The sequence below is a fragment of the Melospiza georgiana genome, chromosome 5 (assembly GCF_028018845.1).
Source record: "Melospiza georgiana isolate bMelGeo1 chromosome 5, bMelGeo1.pri, whole genome shotgun sequence".
In the NCBI taxonomy this organism is placed as follows: domain Eukaryota; kingdom Metazoa; phylum Chordata; class Aves; order Passeriformes; family Passerellidae; genus Melospiza; species Melospiza georgiana.
In genome coordinates this window covers 70,253,581-70,277,408 of record NC_080434.1, presented here as the reverse complement: position 1 = coordinate 70,277,408, position 23,828 = coordinate 70,253,581, and the positions used below count along the sequence as shown (strand labels likewise).

General features: G+C 40.4%; 1 protein-coding gene across 2 annotated transcripts in view; it reads right to left on the bottom strand.

Annotated features, from left to right (window-relative positions):
- CTNNA2 (catenin alpha 2) overlaps window positions 1-23,828 on the bottom strand; it is a 478,676-nt gene that overhangs the window by 368,304 nt on the left and 86,544 nt on the right. For both annotated transcript variants that reach the window (XM_058024127.1, XM_058024126.1), the window contains exon 3: window positions 10,455-10,650. In XM_058024127.1, the coding sequence (XP_057880110.1) occupies window positions 10,455-10,650 (196 nt within the window). The remainder of the gene's footprint in view (window positions 1-10,454; window positions 10,651-23,828) is intronic.

Genomic DNA, 23,828 nt, shown 5'->3' with positions numbered 1-23,828 from the left:
AATTCCATCAGCTATACAGAACAAGCTCCTTTTCCCATGTTCATATATGAACAGCAGCTGAAATATCTCACAGATCTAAAGTCTAAAGAGAATTTGTCTCTGATAAAGGGATTAAAACAGAAAGAACAAGATAGCTGGAGATCAGAATGCTATAATTTGACACTTCTCAGAGGAAATCAGAGCCTGTTATTTGATTAAAACATTTTATATTCCCTCACTCTGTAAAGTATTACTGGCCTTTGTAGTATGTGAAAAATGTACTTCAGAAAAAGACGTGTTCAAAATGGTAAATGGAAAGGCAATAAATTAAAGCCTTTTATATACTGACTAAGCATCTTTTAGGACTCAGATATTAGAAAGTATATTTCAAATTTTCATGCTGTCACTTTTAATACTTCTCTTATCGAATACCGCTTTCTGAAATCATATCCAAAATTAAAGCCCAATCTGTATGGGAGAAAGCAGCTTTTATACAACTTTTGAAGTTGGATGACTGCCATGGAAAATGCAGTCAAAAAATAAAGAACACAGAACAAAATGTACTGTAGGCAAATAGGAGGATTGAGCAGGGGGGAAAGGAAGACCCTTAGTGCCCCAAGGACTGCTTGTATCTTTCTCATTAAATGCCACTGGGTAAACACAGAATCATGGAGTAATTTAGGTTGAAAGAGACCTCACAGCTCATCTTTTTCCATCCCCTGCCATGGACAGGGGCACCTTCCACTAGACCAGGTTGCTCCAAGCTCCATCCAGCTTGGCCTCGATCGCTTCCAGAGATAGGGCAGTGTCTTGGTTTAAGACCATTTATAAAGTTGGACACTCCAAAAGAAGCCACCTCCGCTTAATTCCAACTAATCCCTTGCCACCAGTAAGGAAAGATTATGAGTAAATATAAGTGAAAAAATAACTGTGTACTGACAAATGGAGCAGCAACAGACAAAAAACAACTGTAAATAACTAGTAAATAACTGCTAGATACAAAACTACCCAATCTCACAAACCTCAGAGACACAAAGAGAGACCCAAAATGTTGGAATGGGCCTTCCCAAAATGGCGCCCGCCTGAGGCGACCGTGTGGCTGAGGGACAAAGGGAAGATGGCGCCACACCCGTCCCTTCCAAAACGGTGACTGCGGGTCCCAGGAACAAAGAGACAAGATGGCAGCAACCTATACCAAAAAGGCAGGAGCCCAGGAGTAATTTTAGAGGCAGATAAAAATTTTACAGCTTACGGGGGGGTCTGTTTTTCTCTCGCTGCTGGTTCCCGCCATTTTTACCGGCTCTGCCATGGCCGTTGTGGCGTGAGGGGATGAGAGGAGCTCTCTGTCTGTACAGGCACATGGCAGCCTCCCCTCAGGACTACAGTAAATACAGTGCAACCCCAACGAGGGGGAGAGAAATGATGAAGAGGACTCCATCTTATCAGAAGGCTAATAATTACTTCATTATACTATATTTTTCTATATTATATTACACTATATTACATTAAATATAAACTGAATCTGCTAAGCACTTAACTGCACAGAATCTCCTGGCTATCAGTCGACAGTTCTGACACACACACACTTGACCCTCATAGGCCAAGGAAACAAAACACCATCACTCTGGGTAAACAATCTCCATATTGCATTCTATTTTGGCACAACACAGGCACAGCAAATGAGATAAGAATCGTTTTGATCATTCTGTTCTCTGCTTCTTTCAGGTCCAGAGGTCCCACACAGGACCTTGCTGGCTTGTCTTGCTGCCCTAAGAGTTTGTAAAATTCACCTCTAAACAGTTTCTAATTGTGAAATGCATCTTTACCAGTGGCTACGGTCGCAAACCATAAACAAGCACCTCTGAAGAGAAGCTTCTGCCTTCACAAAAGCTGCCATGAAAGGAAGGACTTCTGCTCCCACAGCTTCTCTGGGCAACATGTGCCAGGGCCTCACCACCCTCACAGGGAGGATTTTCTCTTCATTTCTAATCTAAACATGTCCTCGTTCAGTTTAATGCCATTCCCCCTTTTAACTGAGCAGAAATAATCCTGGTAGCATGGATCCAAACCCAAGATCCTCCTCCCACGTTAGATGAATTACAGCAGTATTTACAGTTACATTCTAAACACAGAAAACATCACTTTTAAAAACTGAATTCCATTGCACAATTTACTCCACAGAATAAAATTTTATTGTAAAAGTTTGTTAGCAATTCTTTATTTTGTATGTGCATGTGTAATCACCACAAAGCCGTTCTTGCAATTTTCCAGCTAGTTTTTGAAAGACTGAAAATTCACTGTTCAGTGACAGAAGCATAAAGCAATGACCAAATCTTAAGCTCATCTCCTAGACTCGTTATCCCTTCAGTATGCCGCTTCCCAATTTAAACATCCCAGACAAAGCCTCTATACCATCCTGATCTCCCACCAGTTTCCCTATCCTTCATCAGACAGCTGGTGAAACTCTCAGTTCCTTTGCCCAGCTCAAAACTTCCATCACTGACCTACACAGTCATCTGAGATCACACCTGTGGCCAGGCAAAAAGGAATTTCCTTCCAAATACTTTTGATCTGACAGACTAAAATAACGGATTTTCCCATTCAAAGATGACTCAAACCTTTCCTTTTTTATTTCCTCCTTTTTTTTTCTTTTTTTTTTTATGCTGAAGAAAAAAAAATTCCAGCTCAGAATTTCTGCCTAATGAATCAACAGTGATTTCATTTCCAGCACTCAGCTGGGACTCAGAGGAAGTTTCAGTAACACATAGATCAGAACAGCTTCAAAGAGAGAGGTCGAGATGCTCACCCTGTGGTGCTTTGTAGCTTCACAGAACCATTCTGAGGGGTCAGGGACTTCAGCTCCAATCTCCACATTGAATTACGCACAGAGGGGACACAAATACAAATTTCATGCATGGAGGAAATCTCCTTGCAGAACGTTGCTCATGGTTAGCTCAAAACTTAATTGAAAAGGCTGTACATTAAATGCTGCTGAGGATTACTCAGTGTGGATTAAGCCTATCCAGTTTGGGAATTACTGCTGGAAGACAGAACAAGGCAAGATAACAGCCCATGGTACCCATCCCAGTTTGTAAGATCTTTTTGCTTGTAATAATTTTCTTAATTTAAATCCTAGTGAAGCTATTCTCCAAATTTGACCTGAATCCAGAAATTTCATGCATACTAATGGGTGGTGGAGTTAAATATTTACTGCAAAACATGGCCTAGTTACAGTCCCTTGATAGTGATTTTTTTTTTCTTTTAACTGTGCTGAATTTCTGTAATACTTTCTCAAATAAAACCATTACTAACAGAAATATTTATTCTAAAAGAACAAGCAGTAATTTTAAGATTTGATTTTAATGATCAAATGAAATATTTCTGGAGGAAACACTACTTCCCTATCTTTTAGTTTCTGAGCATTTTATTTTTGACAACTGTCAGAAGTTGGCATGTTAAAGAAATTTTATTCTGATTTCATCCTGATATAAAGCCGCAATAGTATAAAATCTTCCAGAAAGACAATGTAAATAAATATAGGATAAGAAAATTGCCAAATGCATTAATTTATATTACTTTTCAAACTTATATCACTGCTTTTGCAAAATCTGTCACAAACTGGCATGTTCAGGAAATATATCAAAACCAACTACCCTTTATAACAAACATACCCAAGAGATGAAAGTCACTTTAATAAATTTAAACTAACATGAGCTTAAACAAAACACTGAAAAGTGAAATGAATATCAGAAGAACTCCAGCCAAGACTAAACAGAAATAAATCTTTTGGAAATAGTGCAGAGAACACAGAAGAAGTGAAGATCCTTGGACAGCCAGCTGGCTTTACCAAGAACTAGTATCATCAGCAGTTCTCCCCAAAAGCTTAAATCCAATGTGTACAGAAAGTCATAAAATTATGGAATGGTTTGGGTTGGAAGGGACCTTAAAAGACTGCCTAGTTCCAACCCCCCTGCCATGCGCTGTATGTGTTTCATTTTTTCTTCTCTTTTAGTTTTCTTCTTAAAAATCAATCCTGATCAGGAACAGAATGGAGGAGGACAAGACATTAGTGCTGTTGGGTTTGTTTCACAGAAATATAAAATAGTTTGAGTTAGAAGGGATTTTGAAGGTTACCTAGTCCACTCCTTGCAATGAGCAAGGTCATCTTAACTACGCAAGGTTGTTCACAGCCCCATCCAACCTGACCTTGAATATTTCCAGTGATGCAGTGAGCACTGTTGTCATATATAACACAAGAGTTCCATTGTCATTACATTGCAAGGGTTCCACATTGCTGGAGTTTTGTACCTCCTTGATGTTTCTTGTAGGCAGCTCCTCCAGGCACTGACTCTCTCTTGTCCTCACAGCAGCCAAGTGACTCCAGTTCCCCTCAACCAACCAACCCACTCTTTTATAACACTTTTATGATTGGCTACAGGTGTGGCTTGTTAAAATCACACCTGCTCCTGATCCTTAATAATTGGCTCAGCTGCAACTCTTTAGGGGGTAAGATTACTTTCTATACTACCTTTATTTACTCATGTTCTATCCCCCTACAAAGCACGACCTCTTTGGGCAGACAGTTCCAGTGTCTCACAGAATCATAGAACAGTGAGTGTTGAGAGGTTGACGTGTGGTCAGCCATAAATATAAAGTATATACATGTATATTATATATGTATTATATACATCAGCTGTGTATGTGTGCTTGTATAGTGGATATTTTTGCCCCCGACAAAGGAAAGGAATAATGAGGAGAACTCCATCTTATCAGAAGGGTAATTAATTACTTTATTATACTATATTATTCTATACTACATTACATCTAAATTATTCCATATTACATTACACTACATTACATCTAAACTGAATCTGCCAGGCATTCCACTGCACAACATCTCGTGACTGTCAGCCCACAGTCCCAACACACACCTGGATTCCATTGGTCAGTGAATCAAAACACTCACACCAGAGTCCAATTATCAATTTCCTTCAGGTGAACAATCTTCCACAATGCAGTCCACTTATGAACAAACACAGAAGCAGTAAATGAGATAAGAATTGTTTTTTCTTTCTCTGAGGTTCAGAGAATGTGAAGCCCAAAAATATTCTTGGGAAGAATTGTGCCTTGATTTCCTCTGTGAAGAGAAATGTGGCGACATGCTTGTGTGCCTGTACTGGAAATACAGTATCAGTCTCGATCCTGCCTCAAACTGGGGCCACGGAGCTGCAGCAGCCTCACTCCTGGTTTTGGGAACCCCTGACCCTACTTTCCTGCATAGCAACTCTTGGAGATGCTCTACAACATCTGCTTTTTCCTCATAAGTGTTTTGAATCATTTCAGAGTAGGAATTTTGATGTCTTTCTGCAGCTCAATTCTCAGAGAGCTGAAAGATAATTAATGGATGGAAAAGAGTCTGAAAGAGCCAGCATTAGCATGGAATGGTACTTAGGGGCCCAGATTTCTCAAGAGGAGCATTGCAAACATGAATAACAATTGAAGTCACTTCCCTACATAACAAGCAATTCAAAATAGAAAAGAAAAAATTTTTATTAACAAGGTAAGAGTTTTCAGGCCACGGCTCCAGTGATTTTCTGAATAGAAAACTTCAAATCTTTGTGCTAAAAGCTTTCAGCCCAGGCATGAGCCACCAGCCAGACAAAAAGCAACTTGCAGGGCACCTCATGACAGGTATTATTGGAAAAAAGAGAATATGTTTATTGTACACACAGGTTCTTTCAGAAGTGCAGACAAGATTCATTCTCCCATCAAGCAGGACTGCACACATTCCCCACTTCACCTTTCAGGATGAATAGAAGAATTCAAGTTTGTCTAAAAAAACCTGGTTTTCAGTAATTTCTTTCCACAGACACTTTTTCCTCTATCAAGAACTAGTACATGCTAACTGCTGTAAGGAAAAAGAAGTTCTCATATACTTCAGTGAAAAGGTTATAAATAAGAATAGGGAGGGCATATGTTTAAATTAAAAGATCAGGGGGGTTTTTTGGTCTAAAAAACCAGGTTATCTAGATTCTAGATTATCTAGATTCCTCTAGAAACCATCCTTCATAGAATTTAGTTCTAGTTTTAAAATTTCATTCAGAAAAATTTCAAAACTAGATGGTTAAAGGCATTAGAGCACTAAAACTATGACTTTTTGTGTGTTCTGTCAGAGAGAAAAAAAAAGCCAAGAAAGTTAAAGTCACTTTCATGTCTCAGAGATGTTCATCCGTAATGCCAAGATAGTCACAGAGTACACAGATCACATTCTTTTTCACAATGTCCATAAATCTGCATGAACAAAAAAATAAGTCTACCTCAAATTTACCCTATCTTCAAACACAAAAAACATCAATACGTATTTTCTGTCCCTTGATGAATTTCATATTATGGTGTGAAATTTTATCTACCATGCTTGAAAAGCAAAAAAATTTAAAACACAACAACCAGCAGCTGGACTGAATCATGTTTCTAATGCAAGTTTCAGCTACATGCCAGAAAACTTCCAGGAAAATTACATTAAATCAGGCAGTCACCAGCACATACCCGCAGACAGACATTGCCAAAGCCATTTACCAGATAGAATAAATTTACATGAGTATAGCCCATTTCCTTCTGTTGCTTCTGCAGCATCCCAGGCTGTGTCCTAACACATTAAATCAAACCAGAGCCCAGTGGAACTGCAGTTTGTGAAAGATTTTTGTGTCAATCATGGCCTGAATTTCTCCTCCACAGGGAATTTCCTTGCTCACTACTGATCAATAAAAGACCAGTTGCATTTAGACACTTATGCTGTAAGTACACATATGCTGTATTTTAATTCCTGTGAGTTCATCTTCACTTCCCTGCACTTTTCAGGGTTTGTAGCTCCACTCTTTATGGTCTTGGAATCATGGAATGGTTTGGGTTGGAAGGGACCTTACAGATCATCTGGTTCCAACACCTGTCTGCTTTTCCTTGATTTATATTCCTTAATATAAAAAGGCATGAATGATTAACTTCCACATTTCCCAGGTTTTCTTTGTCCCCCATCCAGGAGATCTTTTACACAACTCTCACAGTATCAGAATAAACACCCACACAGCAAAGAATTTAATGGCCCAGCAACTGGATCATCTCACTTAGGTGGTTTTGAAGCGTAAATGTTCCTACTATGGAATCGTTATGGGATACAGAGATACACAGGGATGAACTTTAGGCATCATTTCTTTTGTGTTGGGAAGGATGAAAGTCTGACAAGAAAGTCTCACAGATATGTGTGCTTGGCAGAAAGATTTTTGAATGTAGAGTCTGATGAAGGAATAGAGATGGAAGCAAGTTTTGATATAGAAGAAAAGAATTGCTGAGCCAGCCTCACTGGATAACCAAGGAGGGAAAGGGTGTGTTAGTTAGAAGGGTTTTTATGGCTTAGAGCAAAGGATAAACCCACCCCAAACAAGAAGATGTTTTTACCAAGCAGAAAGAGAGCACAGGCAAACAAGGCAGCAAATGTTGCAAGTAGAAAAAAGGTCTCAGAATTTTCCACTGCAAGAAAACTGAAAAACAACTTCTAGCTTAAACTGTAATGCACTGACTTTTAGTGATTGGAGAACAGTGACATGAATATGGTAATTATAGTAGTTATGATAGGCTAGAGATAAAAGTTAAGGTATAGATTGGTTCTACTGTATGAAGATGCTCAGCAAAGAAAAGTATAGAATGCATTGTAACCTAAACTCAGGGTCTCCAGGGCTGCCTGCAGCTGGAGCTGACAGCTGTGGGCACAGCTCTGTCACACACAGCCCTGGACTGCTGTGACACCTTGGATACAATAAACTGCATTTCTGAGACCCCCTGCAGTCCCACATCCCTCATTTAGGTTCTTACATTTTGGTTTTTGCTCTTTGAGTTTTTAGAACAGGTTTCATAAATCAAACCAGTTTATCACCAAAGTTTTCTACAGCCAACAGAAATTATCCTTCCACACTACAGAAGGAACGAGAACCTCACCACCATGGACATTCTCATTCATTGCAAAGCATTTTGAGCTGATACAGAGCATTTTTTCCACACCTATCAATGCAAAGCAGGCGTCCCTGGAGTGAATTGCTGCCTTTAGTAGGACACAACACTACCCAGCAAGGCAGGGCAGGAAATGAGGAGAACACCAAGAGCCAGCTGTAAGTGCCGCAGACATTTTTAGGTTGACGATGTAATTATCCCAGCTGGAACCCTGCCAGGAAATCAGCCAGGAAAACACAGCCTCAGTTCATTAATCCAGCTCTTTATGCCACCCAGCTAAACATATCATTTCACATCACACCAGGGCTGCTCTCATTTACACGGCTTGTGGGTGCTAATAATGGTGTGTGGTGTCTCCTGCTCTCCTCATTATGGGATCGTGTTGAACAGGCCCCAAAAAAAGCTGCTCCACTTTTCTGACAGGCTTTTTTCCCAGCCTGGAGTGTTGACAAGAGATGAATGTGTGTGTCATTCTGTGTAATTCTGTTTAAGATCTTTTTCCTCCTCTCTGCTTCTTCATTGTTGTTTGGGTTGGTTTTTTCTAAATATAAGTTAAGAGAAGTAAAAGTCTTTTTGTCATGTAAAAAGACAGAAATTCAGTCTAGATAAAGAGTGTGCAAGTTTAGCTTGATGTCTCTAACTCAGGAGAAGGCTCCCGAGGAGAAGCTGAGTCAGCATCAAAAACCAAAAGGAAAATGTTAATAAATTTAGAGAGCACATGGGCACTCATGTCACCACTGAAGATGCTGAACTACAACTTGACATGACACAAAATAAGTCATGTAAGCAACAGAAACTAAAGTAGTTGACAAATGAAAATTAATGCCAGAACAGCCAGCATCAGCATTAAAAATCTAAAAAAAACCCACCCAACCAAAACCATCACAACAACAAACACCCAGCAGGAAAAATAACCAATAAAACCCCACTAGAATACTGGAATATCATTGTACATAGAGCATACAGCAAATACTTAACTTATTCTGATGTACAGACAGTTGTATGTTTAAGAAAACCCAAACCACACAGAACATGAAAACAGAGTGGAGAGGAGGAAAAAATGCCCTCAGGAGAGAATAGACTGGAATATTCACTAATCAGTGCTTATATACACAAAATTTAACCCTGCATTCTCTTATGATCACTTCAGTCCAATTTTTGCAAGATAAAAAAAAAAAAACATAGTATGAGTTCTGGGGTAGTAACTCACTGAATATCAGTATTTTACACCCAAATCTTTTAGACTCCTTTTAAAATCTCAGTTGAAGATCTCTCAGTCTTGTTCTAAAACCCAGAGATGATACTGGCAGATGGTATCTTTAGATGTAGGAGTTACAATGGAATAAACCTGAAAGGTACTTAATTCTGCTGCAATAAAAATAATTTCAAAGTCAATAAAACTGAAACATTTTGTTATATGCCTATATATAGGCATATATTGAAAACATATTTTTCCCCTACCACACAGGTAAATTTGGAAGCACCTCATACCCATTTTATCTTTCGAAAAAAAAATTTCAGACCTTGTGAGTATCCATTTATCACCAACACCCAGAAAATAATTGTCTTAATATTGTTATTATACTTGTATTTTTAGGCTTTGATACTATTTTTTTATATATTTGAAATCACAAGTACTTCTATACTGCTCTTTTATCTGGTTGATAATTGTTAGATTGTTCAGAAATATACGTACCATAATCCTAGTGCTACATTTGCACCCACAGGCTTGAAACCACTGCTCAGATTCAGCCAAGTGAAAAAAATCACATCATTTTCATCAATCACACAGCAGAATAAAAACCAGGCTGAAAATGGAACAGTAAGCTTTGGCGCTGGGCAAAGCTCTACTCCCATCAAGCATTTTTTCCTGTTGGGACCCTGAGAATTTCAGACTTTCTGTGCTGCCAGGCTCTGATCCCAAGAGAACACTGCATTGACCTGAGGCTGTGGAGAGGCTTCCAAAATGGAATGATGGAACTGGGATTGTGGGTGTGGAGCTTGAATAGAAGTGTGTGATATCACATGGTGGGAAACTTAGAGTTTAAGATTTTAGAATATAGCAATACATATAAAGCAGGATGGAGGTTGTAGGGCAGAGGCTGGTCCTTCTTCTTTAGGTACTTCTTCACCTTCTTCTTCACCTTCTTCTCCATGGGTTTGGGTGGTTTTGTGAAATTGGTTAAAACAGTCCACACTGCAGGCATGGGTGGTTGGTTATTGGGAAAAAAGTAAAAATAATTTAGGTGTCATTTCTTAATTGGACAGTTTATCCTTGAAAGACCTTGTAGAGAGAGAGAGATGGGGCTCCATTTTTACCTTGTTAATGAAGTGCTGTGGAACTCACACTCTGTGAGACTGTGACATAGATAAGAACTAATAAAGATCTGAGTCCCAACAAGAAACACCATCTCACACATTTATTCCCAACCCTGGCAAAAAAAAAAGAAAAAAATCCACATTTTCCCACATACCTTGTTTTCGAACATCATCTACAGCAGCAACCAACTCCTCCTTGAGATCCTGGCTCTCTTTAGCAATTTGGTCTCCTTTTTCCAAGAAGTTCTGAGTGGCCTGCTCCACTGAGGCAGCCAGAACATGAGCTTTCTTCGAGCGCCCTTTCTTCTTGCCAGACGGTCCTTTATTGCTCGTGTTCACCAGCGTCGTTACCTTTGGGCAGGAAAAACAAGCTTTTGTCAGTTTGAACAATTCTCTATTTATAGGAACACCTAATTCAATCTTCACACTATTTTCTGTGCCCTGGCAGGGATGTAGTGGCCACATGTTTTGAATAGATAAAATTGGAAGTATAAAATCCAGCGGCACGTCCCCCAAAAGAGGGTTTTCCTTTTAACCTCTCCTCAGTCTGGGCTAAGCAAATCAAAGCCAAGCAGCAAAAAGAAAAAGATAAGAACCAGGCATGGCAGGGCTGTGCTGCCACAGCATCGTTTTTGTTACTTGTTTTCATTTTTTAAAAACGAAGACACTGATAAAATGGAATCTGAACACACAAGGGTCAGAAACCACTCAAAAAGCAATTGTCCCTTGAGATAATGTACTGGCAGTGACATGCAAGTGGTGACAAAAACATTGTGGCCATTTTCCAGACATGAAAGGTACAAAGAGCTCCCCCTGCAAAGATTATACAGGTTAAAACTCTTTGCCTTAGTGCTGTTTCACTGTATTCCCAATATTTTGTTATAAAACCACAGCAGGCAGCGAAATGATCCTACCAGTATTTAAACAGAGGGAAACTGCTTCCATGTTTGCAGAATCTCCTGAAGGAATTCTTTATTGAGCTGTCAATAAACTGTTTAGAAAGCTTAAAATCACAGCCCAGTGTGTACATCCCACAGCTGAGTGCTGGGCAAAGAGGGAATTCTGCATCACTCCAGCAGTACCAGGCTGCTGCAGTGTAAAACTGGAATACTGAATTTGGTATCATCAGGTGTTAAATGCACAAAAAAAAATGAGCAGGGATGCAGTTCTCCCTAACCAGGATACAAACCAGGGCACCTGTAGTGTTGTATCAGTGTTCTAAGCCACAAATTCGCTGTAGGAAAATAAATGCCTTTGTAATAAAGACATTTCACTAAAAACCAAAATATTCTAAAACAAGTATGAAAATTCACTGTCCTCTCATCCCTGTTACCAGAAGATTGACAAGGTCTGTGGTACAGTTTTGACTAAAAAGCCTTTTACCGTGCTCTTTGTGTTACTTTATTTTCTTTCAGCCAGTTTTTTTTATTTTTTCAAATCACATCCTAAAACTACAGACTGTGGAAGAATGAATATGTGTACCTACATCTCTATATATCATCAGGGCTTGAAAATACCATATACATGGATGTATTGGGAGAAAAAAAAAAGTAATCCAGAGTCTCCTTTCAGGAAGGAGTCTGCTTGGCGACTGGAATGCAACATTCATCCATCATATGGTTTGGGGTTTTTTCCCACTGTTTATATCTACAAATAATATTTTCTTTATTAGCTTTCCCTTGCAAATATTCCTCATGAAATTTCCTGAAGATCCTTTCATAGTTGATCATTGCCATTGGCATCTAGCTCGGGACACCTACAGAAATGCAAGTAATTCTAACCCACCACCAAACCATAAGAAAAGTTTATCAGAACTTCCCAATGTGGAAATAATTATAAATTGAGACAAAATATTTAGTAATATTCTCCCTAGGGCCTTTTTGAAATAAAAGAACTGCTTTTTGTTATGCTGGTTAATATGCAGAAATAGATAAAAATCACTTAAATTGTCTGCAAGTGCTCAAAATCTTCTCAGTTTATAACTTCTGTGTAGAGCGGATGAACATGTGCAGGTCCTAGGGATGAAGAGGATCCAGCACTGGAACTTTTACTAATGCTCTCAGCTGCTGAGCCCACAACTAACACAGTCCACAGGAAAATCCAAATGACCACAGAAGATGGAGATTTCTTCTACCACTTCTCATGACTCACATGTAGAATACAGCATTCCCAAAGTCAATCCTCTTTGTCAAAAGGAAATACTGGTGCATTCTGTTTGAGCCCACTTCATAAATGTTTTGCTGCCCTTTTTTTTTTTCTTATTTATTTTGTTTCTACCATTAAAAAATAAGTTTCCATCATGTCAAAAGGTGGGACTCAAATATAATCATGGAAGAGTGCCAGCTAGAGAACACAAGATCATAAACAGTGCTAGAGACTTTGTTTGGCTCTGTGATTTGTAAACTTGAAGCAAAGGCGTTAAAATTTTAAACAAAATCTACTGTCATGAAATATAAAAAAAAAAAAAAAGAAGCAACATCTTACTACCCTCTGATCAACAGCATCCAGATGAAACAAGGAGAGAAATCTCCATGTGGGGCTAGGATGTTCCCCTGGAAAATTAATTTCTGGATTCCAGTCCCTGCACCAACAGGTTGGGTTCTGGGTAATACAGAGATCTCATAGGAAGAAAGCAACTCATAAAAACTGGAATATTGCCATTTTACCCACCTTGTGTCAGCTTCTTTAAATTACATTAAATTACAAGTTAACAGGTTAAAAAAGCGATCTCTTCCAAAATTAGAATTCCTGTTTCACAAAGTCAGCGGTACTGGGACAGAGCAAAGGGGAAGGAAGGCTTCTGATACCAGTGACAGAAAAATCCATGGCATCCAAGCTTCCTTCCTATTTTTAAAAATCCAATAACCTATGAATTTATATAAATTGCATGAAAAAAATGAAGCAAAAATAATAATAACCTTTTATCTTATTAAAATAGCTTGGTTTTTCAGCAGGGCTTTCAAGCTAACTGGTTTATTTTAAATATCTTGCCCCACCTAAAGTGGTACAAAGGAAAGAATGTCTCTGTCAGCTTCTGTTACTAATTAATGCAGAAGTCACCCAAAATTCTGTACAATTATCAAATATATCACTTGATAATTACCATAAGCTCATTTGGCAGCCTTGTAATGATCCTGGCTTTGTGATCACACTAGGGAACCTTGCTCTCTTATTTTATTAAAGAAGCTTCACACAGTCCTAGCACAGATCTCTGCTGGAATTAACAGAACTTCACTAATTAATAGTTCAGCCCCATCCTGAATTAAGGCCTCCTTACCCAGCCCCAGCAGCACAAAAGGAAGGTGAGGATGTCTTTGCTAAAAGCAGAAAATTCTATTAGCATGGATTTCCCCGTGGCAGAGGTCAGGTGTGGGCAGGGAACGGCACAAGTGGAAGGGGACAGAGCTGGATCACACACTCATCAAACAATCCCCTGTCAGCAGCTCCTGCTCACACAAGGACATTCCTGGCTCTCTGAACCCTACAGATTTCTGAAAGGGGTGGGCCACGAGTTTCAGAGTTGTAATTCTGCCCCTTTGCCTTCTCTTTGCTCAGTATCTGCTCAAAATGCACGAGTTACCCAAGACTTTCCATAACCACGTTAAAGACATGCACATATTGACAACTCTGGAGGCAAATATTATAGACCTCTTTTTTCCCTTTTTTTTTAAATTTTTAATTATCTTGCTAATCCTTATGATTTCTCTCTGATCCCATCCCACAGGACAGATGCCTTGGTGTTGTGTTTTCAGCACAGGTTGGGTGAAGAAAGGATTGAGAGCAGCCCTTTGGAGAAAGGCTCGAGGACACTGGTGGCATATGGCACAGGGACTGGACCAGGTGAACTTTAAAGGTCTCTTCCAGCACAAATAATTTGATGATTCTGTGATTCCACACATTTAAATATCAATGACAGAGGCTGTTGGGAGTTTTTCTGAGAGTGGACAGCATATATACATTTCCTTGTTTTTTAATAAAGCAAAGCAGGCAAATCAAATACAGCTCCGCAAACATGAAAACAATTCAGACAAATACTTGGCTCTGCTTGTGGCAGTTGCAGTCAATGTAAAAGAGTTTCTCTGAAGGATGACTAATTATTTACAAAAAAAAAAATTAAAATTCACTATTTCCCCCTATGCCCCTTTTTTCAAGTAAGTATTATTTGTTCTTCCTAGTGGCATTTTTTGGATGTGAACAGCTACGAGTTACTCCTCTTGTCTCATGCACTCATAGGTCACCAAGGTGCTGGAAACACTCAATGACCTGAGCAAAGACAGCCCTGACATTTCAGTGGAATGCCTTTTTCTTTTCTGGGTATCAGCTGCCCTTCCACTCCACTGCACCCTCTCACTGGCTGTACAACAGTCACCCCCTGAGCACTCAAAATCCTGCTGCTTCCAAAAGAGGTTTGTTGCATCAAAGGAAAAAAAAAAAAAAATCATTACAACTGTCTGAAAACACAAAACCTCTTTTTCCAAACCGTCTCATGGTTGTGTTTGCTTTTTTTGTTGTTGTTTGTTTGTTTGCTGCCTTTGGCAGAAAAGACCTTTCAGAACACCTGGAGAGAGAAGCAGATTGTGTTGGGGGTTACATGGGAAGATCTAATTTGATTCCCTGCTCCACACGAGGTGGAGAACAGACCTGAGCGCTGTGTTTGTGACCTTCCCTCGGACCATCCAGCAGTACAGCAAACAGGGATGGGATTCTGCCACACAAATTCCTGGCTCTGCACACCAAACACTTAAGTTGTGGTGTGGCTCTCTGCAGCAGCTCATTAGCTGATCCCACTCCAACTGCAAGGTGTTATTGAGCAAAGTACAGGGGAAAATGCTTTCAACAACTACTTTTCATTCGCATACAAAACAGAAAACAGCTAAATTGGATTTTTTCCATATTTCTGCAGAGAAGAAGATAACTTGCTGGGTTTTTTTCCCATATTTGTGCTTATTTTCTAGTGCCACACAAAAAGAAGGGTATTTTTTCCCTATTACACCAATATGTGTGAACACAGATGTTCTGCTGAGCATGATTCAGTCTGTAACACAACTCCATTTTTTGATAATAACTGTTCTTCAATTTTCTCTATCAACTTGAGTAATTTGCCACTGTCCTTACCCCATAAATCATAACAGCTTACATAATTAACTCTTGTAATTATCTCCGCACGATTAGCACCAGCTGTCTACCTAATTCATAGAACTCAAATTCTCTTTCTATTCCATGTGGATACTTGGATTCTCATTGATGAGCAGAACTTTGCCCATCCACGCTGAATTCCAGGGGTTTAACCCAGCTTTTTGCACTCCTTCCAGCTCCCCTCAGTGTCTGCAAACACCTGGGGGTGAGAGGCATTCAGGAATCAGCAGGCTTCTCTCCCTAATGCAGAAATTATTGGCTGGGGTGCTGCAAAATGCCAGTGCCACACCTCCCTTTTGGCTGGGAAGCACCCAGATAACTGAGGCAACACTGATTACAGCCAGGATTTTTTATATTTTAATCCTCAGTGTAGCTCGAGGGCAGCGAGCAGCCCTGATTCACATTTCTGCTGCCAAACACTGATTCCTGAGCAAATCTGCATATTTATATTCTGCCCACACGATGCACCTTTAGGATGTAATTTGGAGATAGCAACACCATTGCTGCTAATTTTTATTTTTCTTATCAGTGCTCCCATCAAGGGAAGAGGTTTACATCCTGGCTAATGTGATTAAATATTATATAAGGCACTTTTAAAGTTCTTCAGCAAGTATTAATTCTCAGTGGAATTTCTGACTACTTGTTATGCTATCAAAAAGAATAAAAAATAAATAAACCACCTCACACTTACTTTCCTCCTACAAATCTTCACGAAAAACCATCAAAAATGTCTACAACAGACACACAAGCCTGAAATATGTTTTCACAAAACATATTGTTAAGAAAAAGAAGACTACAAAAACACAATTAAATGAAGAATCATGGTTATGTTCCTCCTACAAATCTTGATGAAAAATGAAGGCACCAAAACCTGCAGCATGTTTTCACTGACTCTCCCATAACTGAAACAAGAATCAATTTAAATTAAGCTAATAAAATGTCTCCCATAATACAATTTGTCTCTAATTTGTAACAAATTAGATGCAAAGGTTATTAAATTCTCCTTTTGTGACAAATTTCTCCTGTTAATTGGCACTAAAGGACTGTGATGCTATTTAGAAGCCAAATATGAATTCCAGGAATTACCTGGTAGACAGGAAAATGAGATTATGCTAATATTCCAGTCATAAAGGACAGAAGATTTCTATTCCTCAGGTTTCCCAAGGATTCACTTGCTCCTTACATTACCTTGAGGCTCCTCACACCATCCCATTGTCAACTGGTAATTCCAGGAATTCACCATCTCTTGGAACTGGCAGCACAAGCAGCAACATCCATTACTGTCCCCTCTCTGTGCTGGCAGAATTGCAGAACCTCACTTTTAAGAACTAAATAACCCCATTCCTGAGCACGTGTTTCCAGTATCTTGTTAGGATTTGGGCAATTCCAGCTTTTGCCAAGAGAGAAAAGCTGAAGCAGGTGTTTAATTGGAGCAACTGCACATTCTCTGGCAAAACCATTGGCTTAATTTGACTCCTAAAAAATTTGTTCAATGCTTTCAAATGCAAGAAAATGATGAAAGTCAAATTTTAAGATGCTCCTCTCGATGTGTAATTCACTGTGGGTTTTCTACCTGCACAAAAGGGCTTGGTCCCAGGCAAGTCCAACAGCCAAAGACAGCACAGAATCCACAGATTCCCATAATTTCATATTTTATGTTACACCAAAGCACATCAGGCTGTACCATTTCAAAAATTCATATCCGTGCCTTGTGTTAAACATGAATTTTCTCTCTTCTCTTTCTTCATTATGCATAAGAGTATTTCATAATCCCACTAAGATGAAAAGAGGAACAAGAATTCCTCCCCTTAAAATGGCCTAATTGTGGCAGGTGACCACCTGAGGGGCCATGAAGGGGGGGCACAGCATTGTCCTGGGGGTAAGAAATGTGGGTTTGAAGTTCCTCAGGCTCAGAGAGAAGTGAACCAGGTCTTCTTCCTTCAGGGGTGAGCACATTTACACCTGGGATAGTTTATAAGGAGGCTGGCTGCAACACCAGCATGCTTGGGATTGAGGAATGAAGAAGAATGAGCCATTTCTTAACCCTGAAGGAAGATTTCAAGCTAAGTCCAAGCAAACTTGTGCTCTATTAATCACCATTTGATGGAAGCTCCCCTCTGCTCAGAGTCCAGCATGTAAACTCTGGAAAGGGATGGGATTTCAGAAAGCTCCCTTTCACATCTCTCCCACAACATCCTCCAAATCTCACTCCTCAGCTTCTCTCTTCTCTTCTCCATGTGTTGAAAAGGAGAACTAATCATGCAACTTCTGTTTATGGATATCACTCCCAGAGCTGGGTGCCTAAACGGACTTGGCACCTCCAAACATTCCAGTCTTCCAAAGCTCTAAATCAAGGATCCTTCTGGGTTTTATATAGCAGAGAATGAATTTTAATTGGAGCAACATTTGGCAAATCCTTCCTGCTTGCGATCCTGTCACTATCTTCCTTCTGTTTCTCATTGTTTAAGCGAGACAACATCACGTATCCATGTGGGAACTTAAAATGCTGGAACCACCAAAGGCAAAGTTCTGTGGCTCCAAATGATCATCTCTGTGCGACTCTGCAGGGGTTTAACAGACCACAATGCACAAAACATTCCCTGAAAGAGTAAAACATGAAGTTTATCCTACCCCAGCTGAACCAGGAAACTGGAATCTACCTGATAATCAGTAAATACACATTAAATAAATAGAGTGACCTCAAAGCAGCCAGGAATGTCAACTTCCAGAGCTGTGTTAAATGATCTTGGCAACCACTGAGCAGTAATTGAGGATGAAGTAATTTTTTGCATTCAGTAACTTTAGTTAATTTCTCATAGTTAATAAGTTATTACTACTGCAAGCCCCTGCTGACATCTGTTATTTTCCTTGTTAATTAAAACAGTAAATGTCACTGATGCCATCCATAAGTGCGTGTTTTTCTCCAGTTTTGCCAACTTTTAATTTTGGGAAAAACTTTGTTGCACTACTTTTGCATGTAGAAGGAATGCCATTATCATCTCCAGTTTGCTGTCAGGATAGGAAGCCCCCGCAAAAAACCTGCCCACAATCTATGTCAATGATAAATAGAAAGTACAAATCAAAGTATAAAGCAACACCCCATAACTCTAATAACACCAATTCCTTCCAAAACTGAATACAGCACTGGTAGTCAAGCTTACAAACACATCACATGGAATATGTAAGATATGTAGGCAAAACCTATGCATTAATATCACAAAATTAAGTCTCAAAGGGTATCAAAAATAAAAAAAAAACTGTATTATGTGGGAGAAAATTATTTGTATTATGTATTATCGTGGGAGAAAATCAACAAGCAAGTTTTCATTTCCATACTCAATTATCACCATTATCAATCAGAAACAAAGCTACCTTGGCCTAAATATTATTAAGTGGATCTTCAAAATCTCAAAAAAAAACAAAAAAAAACAAAAAAAAACAAAAAAAAAAAAAAAAACCAAAAAAAAAAAAAAACCAAAAAAAAAACAAAAAAAAAAAAAAAAAAAACCACACCAAGACAAGGAAAACTCACACATCTATAGTTGAATTAGAACCAAATGCAAGTGTATTTACACTCATCTCAAAGTACCAAATCACTTAAGAGCTGTAAATCAAAAAAAAAAGCCAAAATCCATCGTGGCATCACACTGCCTCCCATTCCACCAGCAGCATTTATTTCTCCTGGCTCTTTAGCAGAACAGAAAATAAATCCAAAGGGTCTCAGACTGATCCAAGGAAGATATTGCATTTAACCACATGAGGGCACACCACACTAGAGTAACGGAAAAACTCCTGTGAAATCCCTGGGTTTATTGTACTTGTGTTGTTTTATTGGATCTACAGGAGAGCACGAGCCTTGGCACTGCAAACAGCACACGCCTGAAAAAGGGAAATTCTTAGCTGGTATTTAATGCACTATTTTATTGCCACTTCTGGTTGGTTTAAAAATCTGCTAGCAATGTTAAAAGCAGCAGTATTTTAAGATGTAGTTACCAAAGGAACTCAACCACAGAGCAGGCAGCAAGTTGTACTGCTAGGGGAAAAAATGAAGGAAAAAGAAAAAGTGAGATAGCAATTGCTTTAGCGAGGTTCTACAGCTTTTCATAACCAGTTCTGGGGTTCTGGACTCTCCATCCCTTCAAGTGTCCAGGGCCAGGCTGGAGGGAGCTTGGAGCACCCTGGGATAGTGGAAGGTGTCCCTGCCCCTGGCAGGGGTGGAACTGGATGATTTCAATATTCCTTCCAACTCAAACCATTCTAGAATTACACTGAGGGACTAAAACACCTGCAAGTTTTATTTCCTACCTTACTAGATACCACATCTGGAATAGAAACTTCAATATTATCTTTCTTTAGGTTTTTTCTCCAATGACTCGGACATTGTACGAGGAGAAATAACACAAAAGGATTTAAAAAATCCTGGACTGGATACCAAAATAAGATAGCAGGTAACTACAAAAGCAGGTAGAACAATATTGAAGCATCTCACAGGCAGCTGATCTCCCCAGGCTGGAGAGAGGAGTTGCTCCACCAGGAGTTGCTTCCTCAGGGCAATGTTATTGCTTGTGAACTGCCCTAAACAGCACTGAAAACAATCTCATACATCACTAAATACCAAAGGCAAACGATTCCCAGGAGTTCCTGTTTCAGTTAATGTAAAGCACTGTAAGTGAGGGAAGTAAAGTATTTCAGACATATGCGGTGAGTTAGTGCTCTGGTTTCTCTGTAACAACTAATATATCTTTTTTTTAATGAAAACCTTGCCCATAAAGAACAGCAGAAAACAGAAGCAAGCCATCTTCCACTCTATATATACACAGATTAAATCAAAACTCCCCCAGAACTGATACTACTTAATTTTCTAGGGGGTCTATTCTGAATATTAAGACTAATAATGAAATTAACTTCTTCTTCCTGCCATTCCATTGCACTCAGGTTTATGTTATGAACAGCACAGAGTGTCCTGGTGAGACTGCAAATCCAGAGCACCTAAGAATTCCCACACAGGAAAGCAGAAGAGAGTATTCCCTGCAGGGTGCTTTATTTAGGTTGTTTATTTTGCACATTTCACACACTGTATAAAATCTCCATCGCCAACGTAAAATTCTCAAATTAGCACAGAATCACAGAATATCCTCAGCTGGAAGGGACCCACAAGGATCATCCAGGCCAGCTCCTGGCTCTGCACAGCCACCCCAACAATCCCACCCTGGGCATCCTTGGGAGCAGTGTCCAAACCCTCCTGGAGCTCTGGCAGATTTGGGGCTGTGCCCATTCCCTGGGGAGCCTGGGCAGTGCCAGCACCCTCTGGGGGAAGAGCCTTGCCCTGAAACCCACCCTAAACCCCCCCTGGGGCAGCTCCAGCCACTCCCTTGGGCTGTGTCGCTGTCACAGGGAGCAGAGACTGGAGCTGCAGACCCTGACTCTTCTCCAGCATAACAAGCCTCAGTCCCTCCTCATATGGCACCCCTAGAGCCTTCAACATCTTCATAGCTGTTACACTCATCATCAGAACTCCATTTAGGCTGGGAGGGACTCTGGATACCAAGCCCAGCTCCTCCACTAAGCAGGGCCACATTCAAAGTAGGATAAGGATTTGTTCCAGTGCCGCAACGTCTGGTTTATTCACAAGTGTCACTGCCATATTTTCTGAAAAATCCTCTTGCCCACGACTCTTCTCCTGGGAAGCTGAGAAGCCTCAGAGAAAAAGGAAACCAATTCTTATCTCATTTGCTTCTCCTGTGTTTTGCTGCTTTGGAATGTGTCTGGAGATTGTTTATCCAACAGGTGATTGTTTCATTGGTTTCATGTGGATTGTTTTGGCTTATTGGCCAATCAGGGCCAAGCTGTGCTGGGACTCTGGAAAGAGTCACAAGTTTTTCTTTAGTATCTTTGTAGCTTTCTGTGAGTATCCTTTCTGTATTGTATAGTATAGTACAGTATTCTTTAATATATTACCATAAAGTAATAAATTAGCCTTCTGAGAACATGGAGTCAGATTCATAATTCCTTCATCTGGGAACCCTGTGAATACAAGACATGAGCCCCAAAAAGGACTCAGCCCTGCTGATGTGGTCTTAGAACGATTGCTGAGAGGGGAATTCTTGCATCCCTTCACTCTCTATTATTTCTATGTTAAACCCACCAGAACAGGTCCATGTTGATGTGGCTCTCCAGTCCCATGTTCTGAATTTTCCCCAGACTCTGACATTCTCCCTGCAGGGCAGTGCTCAGTCACCCTCCACCCAGCCCACACCACAGCACCAGGTGCCTCCATCCCCTGCAGGACCCTGCACTGGCTTCTGCTGAGCTTCCCTTGGTTCTGCAAGCTGAGATACTCCTCATACCAGCCCTACTTCTTGAGTGCATCAACCTTCCTCCCAAATTGGTGTTGTCTGGAAATTTATTGAGAGTGTATTTCACCCCAGTGCCCAGCCCAATGACAAGACATCAAACAAGGTCAGCTTGACCCCAAGCCCTGCAGAATTCCCTTGCAATTGGTGGCCATCAATTTCCTACCCCTATCATTGAAGTCCAGAAGTCCAGCCAATTTTTGACCTCCTCTGTAGTCCCCATATCCCCTGAACATTGTAGAGAGACTGAGAAGACAGAGCCTGTATTTCATCTACAGTCAGAAAGCAAAGCCTATATTTCATCTATGTTTCTCTCTATTGTGTACCTTTTCACAGCAATACAGGAAAAACAAAGCTATCCTAAAAAAACACCACCAGAAAAAGAACAGAATTTTGTTGTTACAAACAACTTGTGTGAGAGATTTGATGGAGTCTGTGGAAAGGCTCCTTAGGATCTTTTTTGGTTGTTTATCTTTTTTCCTTAATAACAACAGACTGAGCTTTCAAGTCATTACTATACAGCTAAAATGAGACTCAAAGCTGTCTTTTGATGGTCATGCACAGGGTGTATCTGCCATTGGAGATCAACCACAGGGTGTATCTGCCATTGGAGATCAACCACCTCATCCACTTATGCTGGGGGGGTTTTACATCACTTTCCAGTACAGCATAGTTCATGAATTCCAAGGGTATGGTGCTAAGCTGGCACACAAACACAGAGTCACAGAATCATGGAATGGTTTGGGATGGAAGGCACTTTAAAGACCATCTGGTTCCAAGTCCCCTGTCATGGGCAGGGACACCTTCCACTATCCCAGTTTGCTCCAAGCCCTGTCCAACCTGGCCTGGGACACTTCAGGGATCCAGGGGCTTCTCTGGGAAATCTGTGCCAGGATCTCACAGGAAATAATGTCTTCCCAATATCTAACCTAAATTTCATATTTTTCAGCCCAACCCATTACTTCTTGTCCTAGCACTACAGTTCCTGATGAAGAATCCCACTCTGGCTTCCCTGTAGTCCCTTGGATACTGGAAGGTGCTGTGAGGTCTCCACACCATCTTCTCCTCTCCAGCCCCAATTCTCTCACCCTGTCCTCAGAGAGGAGGTCCTCTTGTCTTCTTCTCAACTTGGTGGCCTGCTCTGGACGTGTTCCAACAGCTCCATGCCCTTCCCATACTGAGGGCACCCAAAATGTACCCAGCACAGCCAGTGGGGTCTCACAAGAGCAGAGCAAAGGGGGACAATCACCTCCCTCGACCTGCTGGCCACAATCCTTTGGATGCACATTTATTTTGGAATTTCATCACTGGCGACCTGCCAAGGCAGAACAGATGCTAATTCAAACAGCCTGTTGTTCAGAGACAGAATTCCAGACATGGCAAAAGAGAACATTTCCAGAAACCTCCTTTGGTCAAACTTGAAGTAAGCACTGGCTCTCTCCCAGGCTTCTCCAGGAACTGATCCATCTCTGTCCTCCTCCTGCTGTTCTAGATATTTTGTCAGAAGAACCGAGAGCAGCAACATCATCCCACGCAGAACTAACAGCCACTTCTGTCCCACACACTCCACAGACAGATCTGGTTGAGGAGACATCAACTTTCCTTTTTTCCCCCCCTTTGTTTGTTTCAACAGAACCATGAGCAATACACGAAATTATGCCACTGCATATGGCACTAAACCTTCCTGATCACCCCAGCACCAGGCATTTGGATGCCTACCTGATCCCTGGATTTGGGATTGTGGTTTTCTCCCCCGTGGCAAAGTTCAGGCTGTTTTTCCCCTCCTGCTGCAAATTAAATACTCCTTCTAACCCACTGTCCCTTGCCATTGCCACCAGCAGCACTGATTTTCTGAACAGCAGCACAATCCCAGAAACTCTGGATTAAACTTAACCCTGCGGGGAGGGAAACAACAAAATCACAAAATTTGAAGGGCTATAACCTCAACTGGCAGTGACAGCCAGGAAAAGTCTTAGAAATGTAAAAGAAAAGAATCTGATATATATTCCCAGCACTAAGTGGCAATTGGCAGAACAGAAC